Raw genomic sequence first — 25,840 nt, forward strand, 5'->3', positions numbered from 1 at the left:
ACCTTACTGATTGTATTAATTTTACTGAAAATGAGTGTGGTGCCTGCATATCAAGATAAATGTGGCTTACTGTAAGTTCCTGAACTCTTCATTCTATCTGCAACTGAAAGCTGAAGTCAACATCTAATGTGACTGGTCATCTACCTTAAAAGTCAGCAAATTACCAATTTCATCCTGAGTTATTCCAAAACAGACTCACCACACCAGTGTGTCTGCACTCTTTTTCAAAAAAACACTACTTAGAATTGTTGGAGTTTGTTGGGCTCTTTGATACTGATTTACACCACTGCTGTAATACAAGACTGAACTCGGGTCTTTGTGTGAGGTAAAATGTACATTTTGGTACCACTGTGTCAGAAAATCAGCTGGGATTTAGTGTTTACCTTGAGCTGAACACTGATAATGATTTAGCATAACCTGGAAGGGATTATACTGAATTATTACTGAAAAGTTTGAGAAAGCAGGTGATGTTTGATTGCTGAGCTGCACTGAGCCATAACTCTTTGGTCATAAAGACATCACAGAGGCTACAGAAGCACTTTTTGGATGAAAGAAAATAAAAACATCTTCCAAATATTAAGTAATTAATATTTTCCTCAAACTGCAGTGATTTGTCTGCTTGATTATAGGATCAGGCTTCCTTAAGTATAAAATGGGCATAAAATATTAATCTAAGTAGTTCAGGACATAAATGTAAAAAGGATACAGTAATGGCTTTACATGTAATGATTTACTGCAAGATGATATGTTCTTTGCAAAAATAATTGATGCTGAAATAAATTATGGAGCATATTCAGAGAAAAGCAGCTATGACTGTTAAGTTTTGTAGACATAAAAATCTCATTATTGTTACAGGTTACATGGCTCTATATCATTCAGGTTTCTGGATTACTGCTGGTCTGTGTCCTACAGTTCTTCAATTCTATGATTCTTGGATCATTAATAATAAGTTTTAATATTTCTGTCTTAATAGCAAGAACAATCCAGGTAGGTACCAAAATATTTCTGTAGTACTAAATAAAGAGTATTTATATATATATATATTTGTTGTTGTGTGTGAATGAGTAATTTAGATGCATTATAATTTTAATTTGCTAATACTAATTAGAGAAATTACTATAGCATACACCAACCCAAACATTGCCTGATCAAATAATGAATTCCATTACACTAACTGCAGCTTAACCAAGCACATCAGACGTCATAATTCCATGATTGCTATTAACATTAATGATTGTGCCAGCTGCAGTTTGGATCCTGAAAAAAAAAATGAATAAATGGACTTTACACCTGTTTCAGCAGGACTTGGCTTGAATTTATGGATCTGCCTCCAACAAAATTATCTGTAAAACTAGGACAACTAGGCTCATGTCAAGTTCAGCTTTCTGAAATCCATTGTTTCTTTCAAAGATTAGGGATTTTTTACTGTAGTTACAGTTCTCTTTTTTCTGATTCTGGCATTGGTGACACAATGAAGGAGTTTACAGCACCATTCCCATTGTGTGCACCTATTCCCAGCTGCCTCTGAGCACTCTTCTGGATCTGCAGCTTGTAACTGGAAAATTGCTCAAAGTCCTGTGAACTGACAGAGCCAGAAGATACCTGTGCCATGTTCAGGTGGAAGGTGTAATGAGTAGGCATTTCAAAAGGCACACAATACTGTGGAGAGTAAGTTCTGTAAGTACAATAGGGCTGCTGCCAAGGAAAGGCTGTTCGGCTGCTTCCAAAACTCTGCCAGATCAAAGCTTTTATGAGTTGTCCCTTCAGATTGTGCAAGAAGTATATATTTATTCTGGCTACTCAGTTCTGTATCCATTTTTGCTTACGTGAGTAATCCAAATTTGGTGCTGCTCAGGAGTAGCAGATCAGTTGTTTCAAATAGCCTGTGATGCTTTTGATCCAAATACATTAAAAAAAAAAGAAAGGACTGAAATATTAATGTTTTCTTCTTTGTAGAAAAACCTAAAAAAGGGTGGCTTCCTTAGTAGACTTGGGAAACTTATTCTCCATGTTCTACTAGTCTTGTGTTTGACTCTTCTAATAAATAAATCCATTAAGGTAGGCAAATAATTTTTAATATCAAAAATTGCACATTGTATTATGTTAAAAGCTATTTGTTAACCATGTACAGGAATAGCATTAAATAAAAACTGCAGTGAGATTTCTCTGCATCTCAGAAAATACATTTTAGAAATTAAAGATCATTTTGCTAATCTTTGATGTATGGATTTGAAAACTTCATAAATTAACACCAAATAATTGGTGCTAACTTGAAGCTCACCTATAATTTAATATCAGTTGTAGATCTATACTCTTGAGCATTTGCAAAGTTTTTCACTGAATTTTCTTTTCAATGAATGCAGTTAAAATTGAATACTTTGATTGGGAAGCACCAATTTTAGTAAGGCTGTGTTGCTTTACAGTTATATTTAAATGATGAAAAAGGCTGTTTACTGTGTGACAGTTTTGATATTTAAAATATAATTTCTCTTCTCTTTCCCCACTTTGTAGAAAATTCTTAATCTTGAGTCAGATGAGCATATATTCAAATTCCTGAAAGCGAAATTTGGATTTGGAGCAACAAGGTACGATTTAGCTGCAGTTTTACTTTTTTGTTTGACTTCTTTAAGTGAAGCCTTTGGGTTGTTCTTATTTCAAATGTGTGCAGTAAATCACAGTTTTACCTCATGTTTATGTCATAGTTGCCCTAAGAATAATCTACACAACTGTAACTATAATTTCTTGGGGAAAAAAGGAAACTTTGATCCATTTTTACATCAAGTTATGAAATACATGATGGACAAAGATCTTTATTTTTTTTTTAGAGATTTTGATGCTAACCTGTATCTTTGTGAAGAAGCCTTTGGGTTACTACCTTTAAATACTTTTTCAAGACTTTCCAGTACATTACTTTTTTACGTCTATGGATTTGTTCTCTTCCTTCTGACAGTAGCAGCTGTAATTGTTGCCTTTCGAAACCTCAGGTAAATACAGTTTTAAGATAATTCACATTTTTGTCAATTTTCTTCAGCTGGCTGAGGAACTTGGAGGTGAACACAGCAGCAAATACAGGATTGCTTTGTACAGCTACTGAGGAGTGGGGTGTGTGACAGAGAAATCAGACAGAATAAGTAACTTCCTTTTGAAGCTAAAAATGTAAACAGAGGAGCATCCTTCCCTAGATTTAGTCAAGTTCTTTGCTGTTGAAGTTTTGCAGTTTGTATAATGGTTGCATTTTTTGGGATGAGGGAAAGCAGACAAAGGATGTCTTTATCTAAAACTATGTTAGTTTCTTTAGTTCATCCCATTTTCCCTGTGCAAAGCACTCCAAATCACATTTCCCAGGTGTTGTCCTCAAGCTGCCCAGAAATGAGCAGGAATAGTCTGTGCTGAGCTTTGTGGTCTGTGTGAAGGAGCAGGAGCTATAACTGCATCTCTGCTGGCAGGTCCCAGAGCTGATCTGTGGCATTCTGAGGTATCTGTGTGGGTTGTTGTTTGTGGCCTCAGAAAGATTTGGTGCTTTTTTAAATGCAGATAATTCTATGAAACATGTTACAGAACTTAATATAACACTGCTTTATTCTTCAAATAGTGGCTCAAATCAAGTCCAGTTAAAGGCAAAAATGGAAGAATATACAGTGACACTGAAGCCTGATGCTGCCTACAGCTTAGTTCACACGGTTCTTTTTGGATGTCTGGCATTAAGCACAATGAGGTATATTTTTGTGATTCTACTAAGGCCTTGTTTAGATGGTTGAGTATATTTTTTAAGAGTGTAAAATATGTTGACCACAAACTGATAGGATCATGAACTTTCTCTCCCTGCTGTGTTTCTACTTATAGACTGAGGCATTTCCCAAAATTCTGCCATAAAGTATGGAAGTTTTGGAGCAGAGACATTCCCAGGAGCATGTATCAAAGTGCAGCGTCAGTCCTGTACTCAGTTATTTCAGGGGCCTGAAAGTCCAAGAAAACTGTTCAGAATTTCTTTAGACATTAATTGGTCTCACAAGCAGCTTTGCAGAGCTCCAGATGATGATGAACAGCTTGTGTTTTTCCAGGATGAAGTACCTCTGGACATCCCACATGTGTGTATTTGCATCCTTCGGCCTATGCAGTACGGAGGTTTGGAAACTCGTCCTGAAGTGTCTCCATCTCTACACATCCCAGAGGGTGAGCACTGCACTCAGCATTTCATCCACTGGGGTTTGAACTGGGTTAAACCTAGTCAAGGCTCAGGGATGAATATTGTTTGTAGTTCTCTCAAACCAGGTATCTCTGCCTTACCTTTGCATAAATTCAGTAAGTAAAACAGATTTTCTGGTTTCTATATTGAACAATTCCATTGGAATACACTAGATGGCAATATAGATGTGGGTATGAAAAATAACCACAATTTTACTGAAAAAGTCTCCATATTAAGAAGTCATCAGCAGTCTGAGAAGATCTTTGCAGTCAATTATATTGAATGACAGTGTTTTCTACCTTGTAGAATACAGATTTAAATATATAAATCCATCTTTTGTGATGGGTCTGTAATTAGGGTTTTACTTGAAAATAAAATCAGAATATGGGCTTAAAATTCAATATATTAAATTCTACTGCATGTTAAATATTTCAGATATCAATACATTAAAAATTAATTCTATTAAATGTATCATCAAAATAACCAATTTTTTTTTCAATTTCTCATAGACACAGGTGATTAAGTATTCTGTACCAATAATTACATTACTGTACATTTCATTTAAGGTAAGAATTTTTTTTCCCAATGTTTTGGCATTTTTTAGTTGCATGAAATTTTTCCTTTCTCCTAGAAGGGTGTTGTCTTATTAGTAACTACATAGAAGATTTGTAACTGAATTTTAAAAAGTTGGATAGCTGTGCCTCTGAAATTGTCTGTGAAGGATCAGTTTGGCTTATTTGATCTTGAGGAGTTGTTCATAGATACAGATGTTTATCTGATTGTATGTGTAATTAGAAGGTGTTATTTAAATGCATAATTTTATGGAAATGGGAGTTGTCTCTTGTTTTTAACTAAATTGTGGATAATATGCAGATTATCACATTGTGTAATGATTTATTTTAGGAGCAGAAATAATCATAATCTTTACTGCTGTGCCTTATAAGCTTAAAAGTACAGAATTACTAAATGGTCAAGTACCTGGTTTGTCTTCTGTCTGTTCCAGAAACAGAATATTATTATTGTCAAACACTTAAATGTAAATGCATGAAACATACCTAAATCAATAACATCTACCAGATTATCAGTCTGTCATAGCAGTGAGATTTAGAACACTGATTTAATGGGCAAACCATTCTTTTAACTTGTAGTCACAAAGACAAAAAATCCAGTCTGTTTTGATGGAGAATTTGTTTCTGCAATAACTAGTCTGAGATGAAAATATGTCTGTTAAATCCCTTCAGAAAAACACAAGATTAATTTCATTGTTACAGTTCAAAAGGCAGTAATGAAGCAGTTAAGAAAGCTGCTAATAGAGTTGACTCCAGTATTGCATTGCCCCCTCTGAAACAAAAAGTAAGAAATACTTAATTTTTCACTTAAATTGTCTTATTGTTCTATTAAAGGACTTTTTTTTGGTCCACTGTTGGGATGTTAGGAAGTCATTTACCATTTTCATCATCTCTGAATATGACAGTGCCATTTCTTTTGACATAGGGGATACCAAGAGCATGACATTCCAATAGTCTAATGTGACAGTTCAGTAGGAATAATTTTCCTCACACTATTCATGAGCAGATGTAAAGTTCCTAAATCCTGTCAGATTCAATTCTGGAGTCAACAGAAACCACTGATTGCATGGACTTTAGAGCAGTCATTAGTTGTGCTCAGTCTGCCTGAAAAGCATCATTTTCGTGTTTCTTCTAAACAGAGGAAATATTTTTTATTGACATTAAAAATACTATTTTTAAAATTTCTCAGTAGGAATGAGAAATTTATCACCTTTCAGTGTTTTTTTTGTCCTGAGTCAGTTCTTGCAGTTGAGCTACCAGAAGAGTGGATCTCTATGTGGGTCTTTTCTGCAAAGCTGAAAGAGTTGATGAGAAGCCTGAGGGAATCACAGAATATTCTGAGCTGGAAGGGACCCACAAGGCTCTTGTCTCAGGTGCCCTGGCAGTGTCAGACAAGAATTCCTACAGAGAGATCCAGAAAGTACCCATTGCTTCTGTGAGAATGTGGTTTTATATTCTCTCTCTAAGACCTTATAAACAGACACTGGAAATAGACTTCTGGAACAGAGAATTACTTACCTTCCTCTTTTCCAGACAAGAATTTATCTGTTCAGTCACTGACTGCTCAGATTGCAGGGGCAGTTTGTCTGTACACCACAAAGTTAATTGGCCATCAGGACTGGTTTTCTTGAATTTGTAGGAGGGCAGTTTGGTGTTTCATTATCTGTTACATTTGTCAGAAGAGCTATTCTTCAATGCAGTTCCTCAAAATAGGATTTTTATGGGATTATTAACTTAATCCTGAATAAGCTAATGAAAGCCTCTTTTGAAGCATGTGGTTACTACAGCCCCAAATACATCACTTGAACAATAATTTATTGAGATGCAGATGCAGCTACAATGCTGGGTTTCTTTCACATTTCAGGTACAGGATGTTTTGAGACCTGTAAGACATCTCTACTCCTGTTTATATTATTACAGTGCAAACATCTTTCAGATAAAGTGAAAATGCTGAAGTATTTCGGTGCCTACTTTTGCTGTGCTGCAGATAACACTGCACATATATAAAGCAGTACCAAGTAGTATTTATGTTTCACTTCCTACACTTTGTAGGTAGATTTCACCTTTATCTGCATTCATTGTAACTTCACAATAATGCTCATCAATGTGGGTTTACATGTCAATAATTCCTGAATAAATTGTTGGTACTTAAGGTGAGCTCCTAAGCTTGAGCATTCTAATTCCAAGGACTGCCAAATAATCTTGATTTCTCTCTAATAGTAAATTCTGTTCCTGTTATTTCTCCAGCTGCATTTTCATCTTCATCGTGGCCAAGTCCTTTTGCTCCAGACGTGGACATTTATTACAGCCCATATTGCAACATATACCCGTGGTCTGAGCAGTCTTTGGCTGTACTGAACAGCTTCAGTTCTGGGCTAATTTAAGCCACTTGACAACCAACTGGTTTCTTTTCCTGAAGACTTTGACCCCAGAGACAAGCACTGTTACAAGTTGAAAACTTCTTTCACATTTCCCTCACTCTTCTGAGCAGTTTGTTGCATCTCTGATGTGCTCCATCTGTTCTTTCCATCCTCTTCTGTGTCACCAGACTTTTTCTCAATCTGACATATACTTGATTCAGAAGACAAAGTTCTGTCAGTGTTACAGGTCCATATTATCATATGTTTTACTTTTTATTTGTCATTCTCTTGTATTTGGAGCTCCTGAAGTACCTTAGTTTTCTCTTGGTTCTACTAATCAAATGTAGTGCTACCTGGAAATTTTTCAATTTGGTAATAGCAAGCCTCATGGACAAAATTTTCCTGCAGTGGAAACTGCTTGTACTCACTCAAAACTTCCAGTGCTGTGACTTAAAAAACCTTTCCAGAGTGAATGTCATGGAATAACCCCAGCACTGAGCAGGGAGCTGTGCCACTGTTCCTCAGGAGGTTACAGGGCAGGGTTCACTGCCTGGAAAGCAAAGCAGAGCTTGTTTCTCCTGTCTCCACTCTGAAGGACTCCAAGCTCTCAGAATTGTAGCTATCCAGGGCAGTTTAGTAATGAAGAGAGGAAATTTTTATTCATTATCAGACTCCACAATCTCCTTTCACAACAGCTGAATTCACTAATCTCTGGGGATTCTGAAAAGCAGAAATACATCTGTTGTACTGCTGTACTTCCCAGAGCTTCTCCAGGGTTGTGATGCTGCCATGGCTCCACCTGGTAGAGGCCAGGAGTACTTGAACAAGTGTTTTAAGTGAGAAGTTACACTGGTGAGAGTCTTTGTTGGCCCAGTTACCGCCCCTGCCCCCAGTCCTGCCAGGTAATTACAGTTTCAGTGATGGAATGCCTGTGTTTGCTAAGGGGCTCAGCAGCACCACATTCAAATTGCTTGTGAATTCTTGGATGAGCATTATATAAATGGATGATTAATGACTTTTTAGATTATCAGGTAGGTTTTCTTAGACTTTTACTGCAGTGTTTCAGTTTTCAAACCAGCAGTCATTATTATCTAAAGAAAGCAGGTTTGGAATAGGTTTCAGTGTAACATCCTCTGTAGTAAAGACTGATGCACAGCAATCTGTCATTAGCATTGTCATTATCTTCCTTAATTGTTCCCTCCTGCCCTGGAATATTCACTGGCTTAAACAATAAACCCTTAATAAATCATTGTTCCCTCAGCTTTTTGGACAGGAGGGTTTAGCTTTTCAGAATCAGTTTCAATCCTTTTTTTCTCTCCTCCAGATTTGATTTAGGTATTCTTTGTTTGTTGTAAATTTTGAAATGCTTTCCCCCAATGGTCAATGGGTTGTTGTCATTCAGTTTTCTTTTTGCCTTCAGTGGCTCTCTCCTAATGCAAACTTCTGAAGTACCATTAATAGAATCCACAGCACATCTAATAACCTTTACTTCTGCTACAGATTTCCTACCTTTTTTTATTTAGTTTTATATTTCCTTTCCAAACTTAATGTTAATTCCTGGGGCCTTTCCTTCTCTTGTCATCATTGGCAGCGGGCAGATCTGGTCCTGCTGGTCATGTGGCAGGGGCTGCAGATCTCAAACTCTGAAACTGTGTGTGCATCCTGCAGTGACAGTCACCTCTCCTTCCTAGGAGGGGTAGGTAGATACATTTGTGTCTTGCAATTGTGTCCATGAGCTGGACAAGATTATTTGCCAGCTAAGAGGAAGTAATACGTTTCAGCATCCAGAACTTGTTTTGTTCATTCTGTCTTCAGGTTGTTCTATTTTGTTTCCATTTTAGTTCTGGCCAGGAATAATGGATGAACTATCAGAGCTGAGAGAATTCTATGACCCAGACACAGTGGAGCTGATGAACTGGATTAAGTAAGAGGATTTTTTCTCTATTTCAGTTAAATGCTATTTGCGTAGATCTAATGTTCTTAGTTATAGTGTTCTCCTTATTTGTCACAGCTCAGCAGTGAACTCTGGTGACCTGTGAGGATGGTTAGGGTGGGTGGGTTATCAGGAGGTTGGGTATGAGCAGCTGTGGAGAGCAGCTCTGTGCTTGCATTCAGTATCACTGCTGTGTTCCATGTGCATCAGGGAACCGGCTGATCCCTTTGCTCTCATAAGGACACAGTTTTCCCAGCCAAAAGAGGTAAATTTGGAGGTGTCAGGCTTCTCTCATCATATTATAGCTACTTCTTTACATGAATAGACCCCTGCAGTGAAATAATTTTATTCCCCCGCCCAACCTATGCCCTTCTCAGTTCCGTAATGTTAAAAAGCTTGGATGTAGTGCTGTAAAATTCATACTCTGCAGTCTGTTTGTTAGACTTTAAAACAATCTAAGTTGTTTCTGCTTGTTAGAATTAGTCCCAACATGTGTTCCAAAGTGTAAGCAAAATATTTTTAATTGAACTTGAACTTGTCTAAGCATAGGTGCAGTCTTTGAGGGGTGTGAGTCAATCATCCCAACCCCACCTCATCACTTCTGCTTTCTCCCAGAGCATAGGATGGTATTTTTTAGGTGGAAACAGTTTGGAATACTGCATGTAGAAGATGCTGAGAAAAAAGGCCAGGTAGGATGTTCTCTGGAGGGCTGTGGACTGAAGGGGTACATTCTCTATTAACATAGAGTAACCACTAAAAACTTTCAGGTTAAGTTTCTGAACAGGGATATTCCTGGGACTTGTATTTATTTGCAACTCCAGCAATGATTTTAAAAAAAGAAAATTGGTTTCATGTTACAGAGGAAAACATTCTGAAAGTAAATCTGAACATACCACATCAAATATTGAACTGTATGAAGTATTTCCTTGGAGTATTTCCTTCATATGCAATGAACTTCAGTGAAACCAGTCACCCAGGCTGTTCTCCCCATAGCAACATATTTACACTCCATAATGTTGTATTTCTTTAAACCATAAACTAGAAGGAGTAATTTAGGAGTAAAATATATTACAAGCCTTCAATGACTTATTTTGAAAGCAGGCCATGATTTTTTCCATCATTTAGAATCTTTGCAGCCTTATTGACATGTTTTTGTGACTAATGTTTACCAGCCAGTTCCATTTAGCACTACTGTTTTATTAAAAGATGGTAAATGTCTGATAGTTCAGGTCTCCTGTGTGCAATATATAGAGTTATATATAGAGTTATACATAAAATATGCATGTGGAGTTATTCCCAGCCATGAACTGGATTTGACTGGCTCCAATGAGAGTAATTTTTCATGTGCTCTTAGTGCTGAGAATGCTAAACTGGTGCTTGTCATCTCTTCATTCCAAGTCATGACAGACAATTACAGAGGGGCATTTTTTTACTTAGAATTTATTGTATTTAGAAATATTATTCCTGCGAAGAAGAGTTAATTATCTGTGCTTTAAATACCAGTCAACAAAATTTATGGTAAGTTTCTCAAAGTGGGACAGATTTTCTTAAGTTTGATGTGTAAGGGAACACTTTTACTATACTAACACTTGATAGTTGTGCTGTAGTTAATGACCTGTCAAGGCTGGTGTCAGGAACTAATAATTCATTATTAAAACTCAGTATGAAAAGCTCTAATTTGTCATGTATAGCAGTGAATTAGGAAGAACTCATCTGTCTTGCAATCTCTCCACAACAAGAAAACCCTTCTGTCCGCTTAACTCTAAATGCATATTAACTTGTCCAAATATACAATCTGAATAATGGCCAACTATTAGTCTGTCCCCTGTGAAGTGTCTGCAGATGCATTTCTTACTCTTCCCCTCACTAAAATTGCCATAGCATTTTCAGGAAGATCTACTGGTTTGTATCTGTACAATTGCAGAGCACAATTTTTTTTTGCATAATGATCTTGCATATCCCAGTCTTCTGCTTTTTTTCCTACCCACCATCTCATTTTCTTAGCTTTTTTTCAACAAAAAGTCAAGAATCCAGTACTCCAGGGATAGTTCACAGCTCTGTTCCCAGCTGGGAGGAACATTAAAATTCTTAGTTTTGGTCTTTCTCCCTAAGACAACAGGAACAACATGCTCATTTGAGAGATGGGGAAGAATATCAGTAGAATGAGCAAATCAATAGCGTGAACTTCCCTACTCTGTTTGCTCCTGGTAAGTGTTAAAGAAGCAATGTCTTCTGCCTTTAAAGGGGAAATCTGCCTACAGTTGTGGAATATTTCAATAGCAGTTGCTAAAACTCACAGAAAAATTTCTTAGAAATCTTGGGCAACAGCCAAAACAATGGAAAAGTTAACTGAGACTGAGATTCAGCAGAGCATTGTTGGATGCCAGCGGTACCTGAACCAGGTGTGGGGACAAGCAGGCAAATTTGTATATTTGTAGAAACCCCACAAATTTCCAAAAAGCTCCTAAGGTTATGCAAATTAAACACCCATGTTTCAATGGTGGTTCTTTCTTTAGTAATTTATACTAATTTATATTAATGGCTATATTTTCATTTCAAGCCAGCTTTAAAGTTTATTACTTACACTCCTGATTTTCAAGTGTAATCACACTGAAATCAACGCATGTTCCAGACTTTAAAGGCAATACTACACTATTTTTTTTGTAAATTACTGTTCTTGGGCTTTTGTTGGACAGACATGTGAGTAAATTTCAGGCATGAACTTGCGAGTGCCTGAGAAGTAGGTTCATACCAACCGTGTGTAGGTGCACTCATATATGTGAGCATTATCTGCATGCATAAAATTGAAGCTGGGACTCACAAAAACGCATCTTGTTGTTCTTTCTTTGTGGCTGTCATTTTCCATTTTTGCAATTTTCAGTCTTTCCAAACCAGAGGGAAAAAAAAGAACCATGACAGTGTAACCGAAGATGCTTTACTGCCTATCATCTGCAGCTAAATCTGTGATATTTTAATATTGCATTCTGCAAATAAAAAGATTTTCTTTTAAAGGAAAAAAAAAATTCTATCATGGCATATTCCTTAGAATCTTCTTTTCTCAAATCCTTTCACTTTGTTGATTTGTACCATACTCAGGCACTAGTAAAGGAATAATCTGAGACTTGTCAGATTTTACGGCTTTGAAAGCCAACTACAGGGTTCAACTCTGGAGGACTTTTACTAGAAATAGCCATTTTATTTCTAATGATGTAACCTGTAATTGCAATGCTGGCCATTTCTTCCTTAGTGCTTCCTAAAACCAGCTTGTAATAATTCTTTAGCAGTTTAAAAGAATTACTACCACTTTCAGAGTTCGTGCAAGTACTTCCTGTAAAACCCTTTTATTTTTAATGAGTTATTCTTTAGTATTTATATAATTCTCTAAATCCTTAAGTGTAAGGTAAAGAAAAGGTTCCTACACTGTAATATAGTGCTTAGTTTACCCATTAGCTCAGCTGTAATTAACTTGTTGAAAGCTTAGAGCTTCAAAAATAAATGAGATTATTTGTTCAAAATGCCATCAGGTCTTCTTGGAATGACATTTAAATTATATAATGTAAATCAGTTTGACCTGTAAGTCCTTGTCATTATTTAGTGACATTTCCTAGAGAATAAATTGTTTGCAGGTTGGGCAGTGTGGTATGGAGCTTGGCAGAGAGCTATAAAAAGAAATTATCCTTTCATTTTATACATCATTTACTCAGACAGATGTAAAAACAGCTTGTTTTTGTGTGATAGAGAAGTGTCATTGGGGGTTTGCAGCACTGGGGGTGATGCCTGGCACAGGCTGGAGCACCCCTGGCCCTGCTCCTCCGTGCTCAGGTGTCCCCAGCACTCAGCAGTGGCACCTGCACGAGCTCTGGGGAGGGAACTGGAGAGGGCAGACACTGGGGCTCTGTGTCACCTCCCAGTGTCACCTCCCAGTGTCACCTCCCAGTGTCACCTCCCAGTGTCACCTCCCTGCTCTCTGCCCGGGGCACTGAAATCCAGCACTTGTGCTCCTACTGCCAGTGCAGCACAGGGAAAGAGTAGCTCCTGCTGGTCTGAGAATATGTGAGCTGGCCAGTAAACTATGGACAGTGATGTGTCTGAAGGAGTATCATTTCCTAGGACTTCAAACCTGTAAATCTCAGGGAAACATCTGCCTTTACCTGAAACACCAGATTTTAGACTCCACCCTGTACCAAAGCACATAAGGCAGTTTTTTGAAAAGCAAGCAAGGGTCACTAGATTGTCTTCAAGGGATGGGGAGAGCAGGAAGTGCTGGCAAAGCTCTGTCTGGTAAAAAATGTAACTAATTTTTTGAAATGTATTTCACCCCTTCTGGACAGGAGTGAATGCTTTTGGAAAGGGAATCCTGAATCTTCTGCATGATCCGTTTCCTGAGGGGAGATTCACTGGGGGCCCAGCTCCAATCTCTGTTCCCTGCGAACGGAGCAGGCTCAGGCTGGAGATCAGGAAAGGTTCAGCTTCCCCCAGAGGTGCTGGCACTGCCCAGGCTCCCCAGGGATGGGCAGGAGGCTGCCAGAGCTCCAGGAGCCTTTGGACAGCGCTCCAGGGATGCCCAGGGGGATTGCTGGGGGGTCAGCAGGGACAGGGGCTGGGCTGGATGAGCGCTGTGGGCCCCTTCCAACTCTGTGTATTCCGTGATTCTACATTTTTGACATGCGTTTTTACCAGTAGGTTATTGATAAAGGACACTATCACCATTTCATTTAGCTTAATTTTTAAAGAAAAGAGCCTGCAGGCTGGTTTGGCTTTTTCGTTTTGCTTTTTTTCTTGTGGTTTTGCCTTTGGTACTTGCTGGGAGGGGCTGTGTGAGTGGGTTTAAGTAAGTTGGAGTCTGCTACAGAACCCATTATAATGCAAATCTGCTATCAGAAGAGCAGGGTTGCCTTGGTAAGGCCAGTCAGGTTTTAAAATTTGAACTAATCTTGAACAAGCACAGAAACGTACTTGTCACATCAGAAGTTGCCTGTCCCAGGCATAAACACAGAAATATGTTGAAGATGCTTTAAGAATCATCATTTTTATTTGGGTGTCTAAGCTCTCCCCTCTGTGAGTCCAGCCCATGTCCTTTGCAGCTTAGTCCTACAGACTTGTGCTTTCCCACAGCTCCAGGGATGAGTCCTGGCTGACAGCCTGTCAGGGCCATTCCATTTGCATAGTCCTAAATTCCAACAGGAATTAATTTCTTGCGATGGAACATGTACTTCAGGACACTTGTGGCTTTGAATATTTTAAGTAATAAATAATTTCTTAGGAGATTAAATATTTTCAGACTTGAAAATGAAAACTGGTTTTATAAAGTGCTGAAGGACTAGTCTATCAGTAAAGTTAAACTGGCCTATTAAAAACACTATCCCTGGCCTTCCTAGATGAGATTAATGTACCAGTGCAAGATTTCTTAGGAAAGGTTTGTAATTATTAATTCATTTGCTAAGCATAATCTCTTGAAAGGCAATAGTAAAATTTAATACTTGTCTCTAACATTTTCAAGCCGATCATGGAGCTTAAAGAGGGCTGAGTGTGTAGCTGCAGTTTCCAAAGGCTCCCTAAAGTGCACCCCTAAGTGTCACAGTTACTGGAGTACTTTAGTGCATGTAAGGGGATGTTAGGCACCTATTCACATTCTAATTTCATTTTAGTTGATTTCATGTGTGCTGCTTTCTCTTAGTTTAGTCTTCACAGACCCTTCCATGGTTATGTGCCTACTAAGCACTAGAAAACACTTCAGCAAAATATAGCCAGTTTCAATTAGCCTGATGATGGGAGTATTCATTGCCTGGCATTTTTACTCTTACTTTTTGCTCTGCTCTTCTGTTGTGTCTTTGCAAATATCTTAGATTGTAAGCTTGTTGGGAAGAAGGTGAGCATAAAACAAATTTTTCATTATTGGTATTTGAGTGATCCTGAGATAACAGGATTGCTTTGTGGAATTTCTAAGGTTACAGTAACAATAAGTGACAGCATTATTCTGGCATCTTCTACATCCCCCTGCCCCAGCTTTTTACAACTGGGGTGTCTTTTTTCATAGTTTCTCTCCCACTGGTGTCAGAATAGGAAGATGAATGTCTCATGGAACAAAGTTTTCGTTCCAAGTGAATGGTGAATGCCAGGACAGGAGCAGAAAGTTTTACCATTCAGATTAAACAATTCATTTTATATAAAGTACCTTACATATATCAGACACAAACCTAAGTCACAATAAGTTCCTTGAAATTTTAAAAGAATTAGAATATAGAAACCTATAAATATTCAGAGGCTTTATGAACCTGAGAAGTATATTAAATATAGAAATAGTTTGAAATTGTCAGGATCATGTTTTCCTTAGATTTCCTCATAGTGCTTAGTAAATTTTTTATTTGCAGTTGAGTATAATTATAATTTATCCACTGGCATTTGAAGAAAACAGTTGCTTGAACAGTTTGCTCCCTGAATAGAGGAGAAGCAGAAAAATACTTTTGCAGTCTTTTTTTTCCTTCTGATCTGTCACAAGCATTGCAAAAATGCCCCTGCAGAGACTTCCTCAGACTTATCAACATTTGTTTAGGTCAAACACTCCAAACACAGCAGTGTTTGCTGGGAGCATGCAGCTGTTGGCAGGAGTCAAACTGTGCACTGGACGGACCTTAACCAACCATCCCCACTACGAGGATAAGAACCTGAGAGAGAGAACAAAGCAGGTAAGAGATTTCTGATTTTTTAAAGTAATCCTTGCCCATGTCACTGACTCCACTCCAGCAAACAATGCAAAAGGCATCATGTGCTTTACTTACGGAGTAACTTACTGTCGGGCACAGGCCCAGGATTTAAGTGCTTTGGGATCTCCTGACTCACTTCTGGCAGCTGGTGAGTGTCTGAGCAGCTCTGTGCCTGGGTACCCAGCTAGTCCCAAGGGCACTGGTTTGGCTACTGTGGCATCAGTAGATCCTGGTGCCTGCTTGGGCTGTTAAACCCACACAGAGCATTCCCTGACACTCCCTTCAGTTCCCATAACAACACACAGCATGTGATATAGAAACCACCCTGGGAAACTCCACACAGAGCTGGGGAGACTGTTTCCACCTACCCTTCACTGGGCTTGAGATATTCTCAAAGCCTGACAGCACCATCCAGTGTTGTGTAGCCAGCAGCATCCTCGCCACAACACACATATCCATGTGGCTATTGAATAAAGCATTTATAGATTGTTTCTGTAATATTTGATTCACATGGTTTCTCAGGCTCAGTTCTTTGTTTGGCTCAAGATAGAGGAGTCATGACAGAGCAAACAAAGCAATAGTGAGTGCTGATGTGTGTGTTGGAGCTCAGTTTCCTTGTTCTCCAGATTTACCAGATCTATGCCAAGCGATCTCCCGGTGACGTGTACGGAATCCTGCGCTCCTTTGGCACGGACTACGTGATCCTGGAGGACAGCATTTGCTATGAGAGGAGGCACAGCAGGGGCTGCCGCCTGCGAGACCTGCTGGATGTAGCCAATGGCCACGTGAGTGTTACAGACAAGATCAAAAAATAAAATACATTTTGCTTGACTTTGCTCTGAAACCCAGTTAGTGAGATCTGAGGTAGCTCAGCGTATTTGCACTGTGGGAAGGAAAACCTACCGCAGCCTTCAGACATTCTCAAAATGGCCAAATTAACACTGCTTGCTTTTAAGGGTATTTGAGAACAAAAAAGGGGGAATTTCAGCCTGGGCAGGATAAGTAAGCACTTCCTGACAAGTTCTAGGTTAGGAGTGCACAAGCAGAGTTCCCTCCCCAGTATAAATCACTTCAGAGCTTCAGTTCCCACAGGCACAGTGTGGTTCTGTTACCACTCTGTGTCAGGGGAGTTCTCAGGTATTTCTGGGGCTGAGGTGGAGCCAGAGCAGGCTGCACAAGCCCAAGCAGATAGGTACCTCTGACAAAACAGTTTTATCCATTTAGAGACAATATTCTGAGTCTTACTGGTTTAAAGCTGTTCTTTCCTTCCCCTTGTTTCATACTGTGAACAAACCTGGCCAGCCTGACCCAGTGAATGTATTGTGGAGGTTGTTAGGAACTTGTTATTGCCTATAGCTAAATTGAATTGGCTAAAGAAATCTCACACATCTGTTCCATTTCATTGCAGATCATGGATGGCTTGGGAGAGAATGAACCTGATTTGAAACCTTCATTGCATCCTCGCTTCTGTGAGGAAATTAAAAAAAACCTTCCTTCTTACACCATGCACTTCACCAGGGTGTTTCAAAACAAAACATTCCATGTTTACAAACTTGCCAAGCATAAATAACATTTCCAACCGTGACTTAAAGTTCAGTATTCCACTGCTAGGACCCACATTAGGAAATGCAGATGAAGTTTACAAACAGGTTATATTTTTAAGACGTTTTACACCGATGATTTCCTGTTTAATTACTGTGATTCTTTTTTTTTAGACAGTTTAATTTTGATAACATCATTGATGTTACCAAAATTTTCATAAATTCATAAATAAATGCTAGCAGGGACCATTTTGATTATAAATTTTGACCCTCAGAATATTTAGGTTGTAATTGTTTTCCAGTTTCAACTGTTTGGAAGACAAAGGCAGCAGCCTGTGGGAGCACTGCCAAGTGCCAGCCTGTGAATCTGCTCAGCAGTTCAGATTTTCCTCTCAAATGGTAGAAATTCAGTGAAAGCAGCCCATGCTGCTCCTGCCCTGAGTAAGCATTGCCTTTGTGAATCCTAAAAATAGTCACAAAATGAAGTTTTGTCTTACAGTCTCATCCTTTTTGACAGATCCTTGTGCTCTTTCAGTGCCTCTTTTTTGAATTCTTTGGGAATGTATGTGGATATGAGTTTCCAGTCTTGTGAGCGTGACTGCAGAATCAGTGAGTGCGGATTAAGCAAACAATTTTGAAGAAAAAACTTTAATCTTTGGTCCAGCATTTTTAGTGATCAGAAACAAACTGGTTTATAACATAGTGTTTAATGATGGAGTGTTACATATTTCTAGTGAGAAAAAAGGCTGGAGCATGCTTGATACATGTTGCATGTTTATATCCTTGTAAAATGCTCAGAACAAACAAAAATCTGAATTTCTCAGTTTGGATTCTCAGAACACTTTTCTGTATATAGTGTCTGAACTACAGGGGATCCTTTTTCTCCTTGTGTGAATCCCACTAGGATAGCAAAATCGGACAAAAGAAAAACTCGTCTCTAAATCAGCAGGAAACCAGTATTTCAAATACATTCAGATCATAGAGCTTTGTTTTGTATAATTTCAGACACAGAGCTCTATATTCTAGCACAAAATCACTGTGTCCTTGTTCTTTAGCCTAAAACAGAGACTACTAGGATTTTAAAATTAAATGAAAGATTAAATGAAATCAGACCTCGATGCTGAGAATTTTGTGATTTGTTTGTACCCTTTGTCTTTTTACCAGCCTGAACTTTGTGATTTGTATTGGATTTCTAAATGTTATGAAGGTACCACATGGCTTTTGCTGTGTTTTTAGCAGTGCTTTGGGTTTAAATTTAAATCAGAAATCAACTTTGGAAGCCTCACAGTACTCTCCATCTTGAATTAGACATCCACTAGGCTCATTTGTTTCTTAAAAAAACAAAATTGTAATAATCAAGTGCCTCTAGGCCCAGGCTGAATTAACATTTGAACACCTATAAGAGTGTTTGTGGCCTATGCAAATAACTCAGTTACAATAATTACCTACCGCAATTAATTTCTAATGATGGGAAACTTAAAGTGCTGCAGATAGCAAACTCCATATTTAATTTAATCAAGATGTGTAATGTGATTACCTGTCACAACTGAGCTGGGCTCCAATTCCAAATGATTTAAGTGTTCTCCCTTTCAGTTGTACAGAGGTAAATCACCAAAGAGATGGAGATGGTTATGTCACATGCTCAAACCGTTTTATATTCAGTAAATACTCATTAAACAATGTTCAACATCTTTCTGCCTTTCTCTCTGGCACAGAAGGCTGTGCTGTAGCTGGGCTGTGTTAAATCACACGCTGACAGGAGCTGGATTGTTACACTGAGCAGCTGAAACTCCTGAGTAATTCCTAGCCTGTATCCTTTAATGAGGTTGGAGACCACTGCAGTTTAACATAATACAATAATAAAACATTTTAATCAGTATTAAAACTTTAATTAGGCCTGTAATGATGCATGGTGGTTCTTGCTGCAAGCCTGGGTCAGTGAATCCCTCAGTGAGTGCCTTCAGTAATTGAAAACAAGCACACAAAAGGTAAAAGATGTCTGGGCTGTATGGCTTGTTCTAGAATGCAATTGGATCTTTCTGGAAAGGTGCAGTAACTTTCCTTTGGTGGAGGGGAGGGATTCCCAAGCCCACAGGTAGCCTGTTGTCTTCAGAATTTACTTACAGGTAACAGCTGAGACTAAGAAATCCTGACTGGAATAGTAATTATTTTTACACAGACTTAATTCAAAAATGCAGTCTCTAATATTGCCAAAGGAGAAATTTAACCTTTTCACAGAAACTGCCAAGTGAAAACTGGTTTGTTTGGGTTTTTTTTAAACAGAAAGATGTATTGTGAGAGATTATCAGAAAAGTTTAACACTAAGGGATATTCCAGGGACTGCAGTGCAGCATTCAGACACCAGCCTGCTTCAAACAGTAAATCCACATGCTGAGGGCCACGAGCAGTTCCCAGCTCAGAGGGAGCAGCTCCCCCCTGCCCCTGTTTGAAACAAGGCCTGCGAGGGGCTGGGGGAGAAGGGCTGCACCTCCCATTCCTGAGGCACTGACTCTCCCTGGTAACCAGCAGTGGGAATGGCAGGGACAAGGACTTTGTGCTGCGTGTGATCAGTGGGATTGTGGTATAAATGGCTTTTTTTTTTTAGATTGCAGACAAAATGCTATCAAGGAGTCAGGACTTTTTTTAAGAGAGAAAAGCCTTTGAGAAAAGCCGTAAGTGTATTTTCATTTCTTGTTTCAGTGTTCTGCTGGTGGGATCTAACATAGTTATTTTATAATATGTTGTTGTAAAATGATGTAATGACTATTGTATACTAAATAAATTGTGTAATTTCAAAGTCACTTTTTTTGCTTTTTTATACATTGGGATGGGTTGAGAAAGACCTGGCTAGGGAATCAAGTTTGTTTCAGTCCATATAGGAGGAAAGTAAAATATTTTTACTCAATATTTTTTAGCTTCTCAAGCTCATTTTATTGTGTGTAGCACTAACTTTTTTGGGATCATCTCTGTGTTTTAACAGATCACTGGGTTTCCTTTGTTAGAAGCTAAAGGTACCAGCTATGATTTTTACCAGTCATCACCCTGTGCATGTCAACTCCAGTAAGGTCAGCAGACTGAGGCAGTATATCCATTTAAATAAATATTATTTTTTTATTTATTAAGTGTATAATATATATATAAAATCATATATTAAATGCTTTGACCTGCTTGTTTCCACATTGTAGCTCAAGTTTAGTATTTTTAATGAACAGAAAGGTGCATTCTTGGGGAGCAAAGAAGCACATTTCAAGGGCTGTATATGCAGTAGGGTGCCCTGATGTGACTCTTGTGGCAAGAGCTGCAGGATGTGCAGAGCTGGAGACAAAAATGCCCCCACGTAGGACTGGTCTAAAGGGGGCTCGGGGGAGTTGGTTCACCAGCATTAATTAGGGATCAATGTAATTGATGGGATGTAAAACACGTGGTATTTTTGCATAGAGGAGGTTCTGGGCTCCAGGGAACCTCCTCCTTTCAATCCCCAGGAGATGGCCATGGGTTTTAGCATTCTTGTAATTAAGAAAATGCTCATTTTTCTTCTTCCCACCTAATCCTGCTTCTTTACAGTCCTGTTTTCCCTCCTAAACCTGCTGGTCAGTAGGTCAGACCTAAGGACAATCAGCTTTCCTATGGCTTGGCTCCCTGTTATGTATTTGGAATGTCATTTTAACAGGGGAAGACTGCAAAGATTAATGTAGTTGACAGGCAGCCAGATTAAATACTAATATCCACATGATTATTTAAATTCCAGACCTTTACAAACATTTTATGCTAAATAAAATGTTCTTGCTATATGTTTAAAGTCTGTAAAGAACATAGAAGAAGATTAATAAAAGTACTAGATTACTGAAAATCCCACTACCTAGGGACCCAACAGGGTATTTTATTTAGTGTTTTTCCTTCCCCCATGACCCATGGCACAGCTTTCTGTGGAAAGCCAGCTGTTCTCCCTGGGAGCCATGGCAGTGATGGGATAAGCCTTTCTGTAGAGGCACTGAAATATTTGTTCCTGTGCAAATGCAGAACAAGTGAGGATATGATTTCAGCAATTGCACAGTAATTAAAAGAGCAGCATGCAAATTAAAACAGATAAATTAAGTGAACTAATTAGTAATCTCTGGAAAGAGGAAGAGTAGGCTTTAATAGGGCATGGCAGCTGCAAATGAGTGTGTCCCATTACAGAGATTGTATCGACACAAGCTCCTAGAGCAGTTTGGAAATGTTTCCTGTCCTTTTGTTCTGTTTTGTGTGTTCTGTACAAGGTGGGGCTCACTGTGAGTGCACAGACAGCTCCGAGGCTCTGGGGGTGTTGTTTTCATGTTTGGTTACAAAGTAGGGCCACAGCTGTAAGGGAAAAGGAAGGAGCAGCAGGCAAGCAGCATTTGGGACAGCACTGACACGTGAACTTCCGCAGCGCTGTGGCTACTCTGTGTGACCCACTGTTTGCCACCCACAGGGTTCCTGGGCACCACTTGTGCTTGTTGTCTGTCTCACCCAGGGACCAGTCCAGTTCCTCAGGGGTGGAGGAAGAGCTTTGACAAGGTCTAGAAGTGTTCTCTGGGTGCGTGACTGGATCCTGAGCCCACCAGCAGAAGCTTTTCAGGCAGCACAGCACCCGTGACTCACATCCGTGGAAGCATCTGAGCAAAACTGAGAAATAATTCAACAGAGTCCACCCTTCAGTCATCCTTAAACACAAACAAGGCAGAGACACCCGAGACAGAAGGCTGGTTTATTATTCATATGGTGCCTGAGATAGGCAGGACACTTGACAGGCAAATAAAGACAGCACTGGCCCCAAGGAGCTTACAGGCTAAATTACATTAAAACCAGCCAAAGCAACAGCATGTCCATAGGTATGGCAAGAACACAAGGTATGTAGACAAAATTATTACTGTTTCAGGAAGGAACAGATTTTTGTGCATAATATATATTTTGTTCATTTTCCATAACCTGTTTGTGACTGGTGAGATCATGGAATACAGGAGCTGGCACGCTGGCCTGGTGAACACTGCAAGGATGTTTCAGCCAGGGTTTCCTCCCAGGCAAATAAAAGTGTCAAGAAAATTATGAAATCACAGACTGTACTGTCTGTGAACCAAAACCATTGGGTCTGAGTAAAAACAGGATTTAGGTTTTCCAGAGGACAATGCTCACCACCTGCACTGTGTAACCACTGCTTAATGGGGCACTCAAGATTTTCCAGAGTGGCACAAGTGCATATGAGAACAAGGTAGTGTGTGGATATTTCTCATTTGGGAAATGTGCAAACTGAGCTGGCCTGCAGACAGCATTCACCTACTTACAGGTTTTAATAGATGTATAAAAATAAAAGCCAGACCTCCCAAAACAAGCTACTGTGAGCAAAGCAGTTTTAATGTCTGTTACAACACATTGTTTCATGCTTTCTTTTAAAGAAACAAATTATTAGAAACTAGGATATATTCATATTATTAGCTCATAATCTATAATATACATATTACATATAGTTTACATACCATAGTATAATTTACATATGATACATAGAAGAAACAGCACAGCTTAAGATTTTGGGCTTGCTGCACTGTACTCCATTTATCTGTACAAGTGATCTCAATTTAAAAAAAATTAATTTAGTGGCACCTTCTCACTTCCAAATATTGTCAAGTTTAAGAAAAATCCAGCATAGTAGCTGGACATTAAATGGTTTGAAAAAGGGACTGATTAATTTAGAGCATAATATTCCACCTGCTGCTACTGCTGTTAGCTTTTCCCTGTCTTTCTCTGTCCCCAGATATGTCCTGCAATGCTTCTATCAAATGAGATTTAAGAAAACATGAGCAACAGAGTTGTAGATGCAAATGGCACAGTTCAGGCTGGTTTAGGCTCAGTTTAGCAGCTCATTAGGAATGAGAGATTGTGGTGAACTGGGGTGTTTGCTACCGAAATTCCTGACCAGCCCCTTTTGAGGCATGTAGCCAGAACACCTGGCCTTTTCCTTAGGAAAATTATGTAGTTGTAAGCACCTGGGTTCATGTGTTATACCTAAATCCAGTTTCTGCCCTTGTAGGGCAGCGTAAAGGGATTTAATCACAGCATAAGTGAAGTTCCAATTCATCCTTCTGCTTCTTTACCTGTACCCCCGGACTGGCACCTGCACTGCGATCTCTGCGCCACTGCGGGAAACAAGAGGGATATCGTACACCACAGACTTCATTTACATGAGAAAAATACATGGTGTTTTTTTCTTCAAATAACTGTTAAAGCACCAGAAACAGCACGCCCAGCATGCTTTCCTCAGCTCCAGCACACCTCTGGCCGTGTGCACTGGGTCCCTCAAGAGTCCTGCATTGCTTTAGTGACAAAAAATACCTGTACTTCTTAACCACAGTATGTGAATGACTGCGTACCCCAGATTCTCTCTTTGTTCTTCCAAGTACATATCCCAGGATTAGCTCCTGCTCATCTTTCAACTTGCTGCCCAAGTGTGCCTCCGTAGTGGGAATTTGAATCCCTGTTGTAAAGAGGAAAAAAGGCCGGGTGGGGGGTAATAAGAGAGCAGGAGTATAAAAAACTGGGCTTCACCGCTGTTTCCAGAACTGACAAGAGCGGCTACAGGTGAGCTACAGGTCTCCTGGCTCTCTGTGCGAGTACAGCTCCCTCAGTTTCTCGAACTTGGGCCCCCACTCGCAGATGTCCTCGCAGGCGCTGCCGCCGCCCAGCGCCGCGGGGCTGAGGGAGCTCAGGGAGCTGAGGGAGCTGAGGCTGCCGGCGCTGGAGCCGGCGCCCTCGGTGCAGAAGACGCGCAGGGAGTCGTGCGGCGGGCCCGGGGCGCTGCTCTCCGCCTCCCTCAGCAGCGCCCACAGCGCTCGGCCCAGCTCCGCCCGCCCCGCCGGGCCCGCCGCCGCCCCGCGCCGCGCCCTCACGGCCTCCTTCCTCCTGGGCAGCGAATAGGCCGGGCTCGCTTGGATGGACACCTGCAGCTCTGCCATGTTGTAGGCGTCCTGCAGGGAGAAATCGGGCGCATGGAATTAATACTCTGTGCGTCGCCAGAGTTCACGTTCTGGTGGGAATAAAGGAGGGATTCCCGAGTCGGTCCAGCAGCTGTGAGCACCTGAAGGGTTGGGTGTTCTGCCAACTCTGCCGCCTGCAATACACCTGAGAAAGCCTGAGGAACACCTGTGCTGCAGTCAGGGTCAAAATCAAGTCTGATTGCATACCAAAAGATAAATAAAGCTGACAGAAATGCCCCGATCTCTGTTCTGAAATTCAGATCTGAGTGTCTTATCATCACTGGACACTGATACCACAAGTGTGTCAGAAGAGGTGAGAAAGGATATTCACAAACAGCTCGTTAAAGAAATCTTTCTGCAGTAGTAGTTCAAAAATTTACTGTGATTTCTGATAAAATTTTACCAGTCTCTGGAATAATGCCTAACTATGTGGCAGCAGCACAACTGTAAAAGCCAGTAAACCTCCCAAAAAAGTCACTCATTCCCTCCCAGCTCAACCACAGTAAATGCTGTCTGGGAATTGTGCCACAACCTCTGGCACAAAACTGCCAATGCCAACAGTTAATGGCATTCCCTGATCAGAATCTTTGTGCCACCTGCAAAGGGGAAGTGAAATCCTGTCCCCCAGCATCCTTCATGTCCTTACAACCCAAAGGTTATGTCCCTGGACTGATTTACAGGCCAAAGAAGAATGTTGACAGGTGGTGGGAGACAGAGCTCATTAGAACAAACAAATAATTATTTGTATTGCTAATACTGTTCATGGGAGCAGGAGCCGTAAGTGATGCAGGTGTGGAATCAGCACTTCCCAAAAGATTTCTTTAGTTTTCCAGCATATGGCAGTGTGCATAACCATGCTGGTAAGAGATTAACCAAGGTAATCTCAGTGAGCTCTGATGAATTTCCCGTAGAGGCAGAGAACAATTTAAATTTCGCCCCCACTTGCTATCAAGAAGCTGCCTAAGTGGCAGGATAGGGGTCTGGGACAGGAGCTGCTTATTCCCATTCCCCCAGAGACTGGGGAGTGTTGGTGATGAGCACCAAGACCTGCAGCCCAGATCCCTGCCTTAGGCACATCCTAAATTAGTGCAAGCCCCAGTCGAGCCCCACTCTGAGCATGGATACCGGGAGAATCCATGACATGGAGCAACTTTTCATCATACACAAGTTAAATGGCAGCTTGTTCCAATACAGACTTGTGGATCATCCCTTCACTGAAATGGGTGATATTAAAATCATCCTTCACTGCTACTAATTGTTCATTAAAATGACACATTTCTTCTGATAATAAGAAATTATACTACATACCCCCTTATATATACCTAATAATAAATATAGTAATAATAAATAATAAATAAATAATAATAACCCTTTTTGGCTGGCCACCCACAAATCCAACTCAAGTCCTGACTCTGGGTCCAGAGCTGGCTCTTAACATCTGGTGGTCAGCTGAGTTCAGTGTATACTTAACAATGCACTGACCTCCTGCAATTTTTAGGAGATCCTAATTTCTCTGGGGGAAAATTTTATTCATTCCAGATGCAGAAACTCCTTCATA

At 39.8% G+C, this 25,840-nt stretch overlaps 2 protein-coding genes across 3 annotated transcripts in view; one reads left to right on the forward strand and one right to left on the reverse strand.

The window, feature by feature from the left end:
• The window catches only part of DPY19L3 (dpy-19 like C-mannosyltransferase 3), a 33,965-nt gene extending 13,875 nt beyond the window's left edge, over nt 1-20,090 (forward strand). For both annotated transcript variants that reach the window (XM_088062174.1, XM_088062173.1), the window contains 11 exons: nt 856-987; nt 1,957-2,058; nt 2,512-2,585; nt 2,826-2,984; nt 3,593-3,715; nt 4,062-4,173; nt 4,696-4,752; nt 8,957-9,039; nt 15,602-15,734; nt 16,379-16,537; nt 17,161-20,090. In XM_088062174.1, the coding sequence (XP_087918300.1) occupies nt 856-987; nt 1,957-2,058; nt 2,512-2,585; nt 2,826-2,984; nt 3,593-3,715; nt 4,062-4,173; nt 4,696-4,752; nt 8,957-9,039; nt 15,602-15,734; nt 16,379-16,537; nt 17,161-17,322 (1,296 nt within the window). In that variant the 3' untranslated portion in view covers nt 17,323-20,090. The remainder of the gene's footprint in view (nt 1-855; nt 988-1,956; nt 2,059-2,511; nt 2,586-2,825; nt 2,985-3,592; nt 3,716-4,061; nt 4,174-4,695; nt 4,753-8,956; nt 9,040-15,601; nt 15,735-16,378; nt 16,538-17,160) is intronic.
• Nucleotides 20,091-21,752: 1,662 nt separating this feature from the next.
• LOC102107968 (neural-cadherin-like) overlaps nt 21,753-25,840 on the reverse strand; it is a 60,910-nt gene continuing 56,822 nt past the window's right edge. The window contains exon 35 of the mRNA XM_088062433.1: nt 21,753-24,273. Coding sequence (XP_087918559.1) covers nt 23,893-24,273 — 381 coding nt within the window. The 3' untranslated portion in view covers nt 21,753-23,892. The remainder of the gene's footprint in view (nt 24,274-25,840) is intronic.

This window comes from Pseudopodoces humilis, chromosome 14 (genome assembly GCF_049639895.1).
Source record: "Pseudopodoces humilis isolate 2021_Gansu_Grassland_sample_001 chromosome 14, ASM4963989v1, whole genome shotgun sequence".
In the NCBI taxonomy this organism is placed as follows: domain Eukaryota; kingdom Metazoa; phylum Chordata; class Aves; order Passeriformes; family Paridae; genus Pseudopodoces; species Pseudopodoces humilis.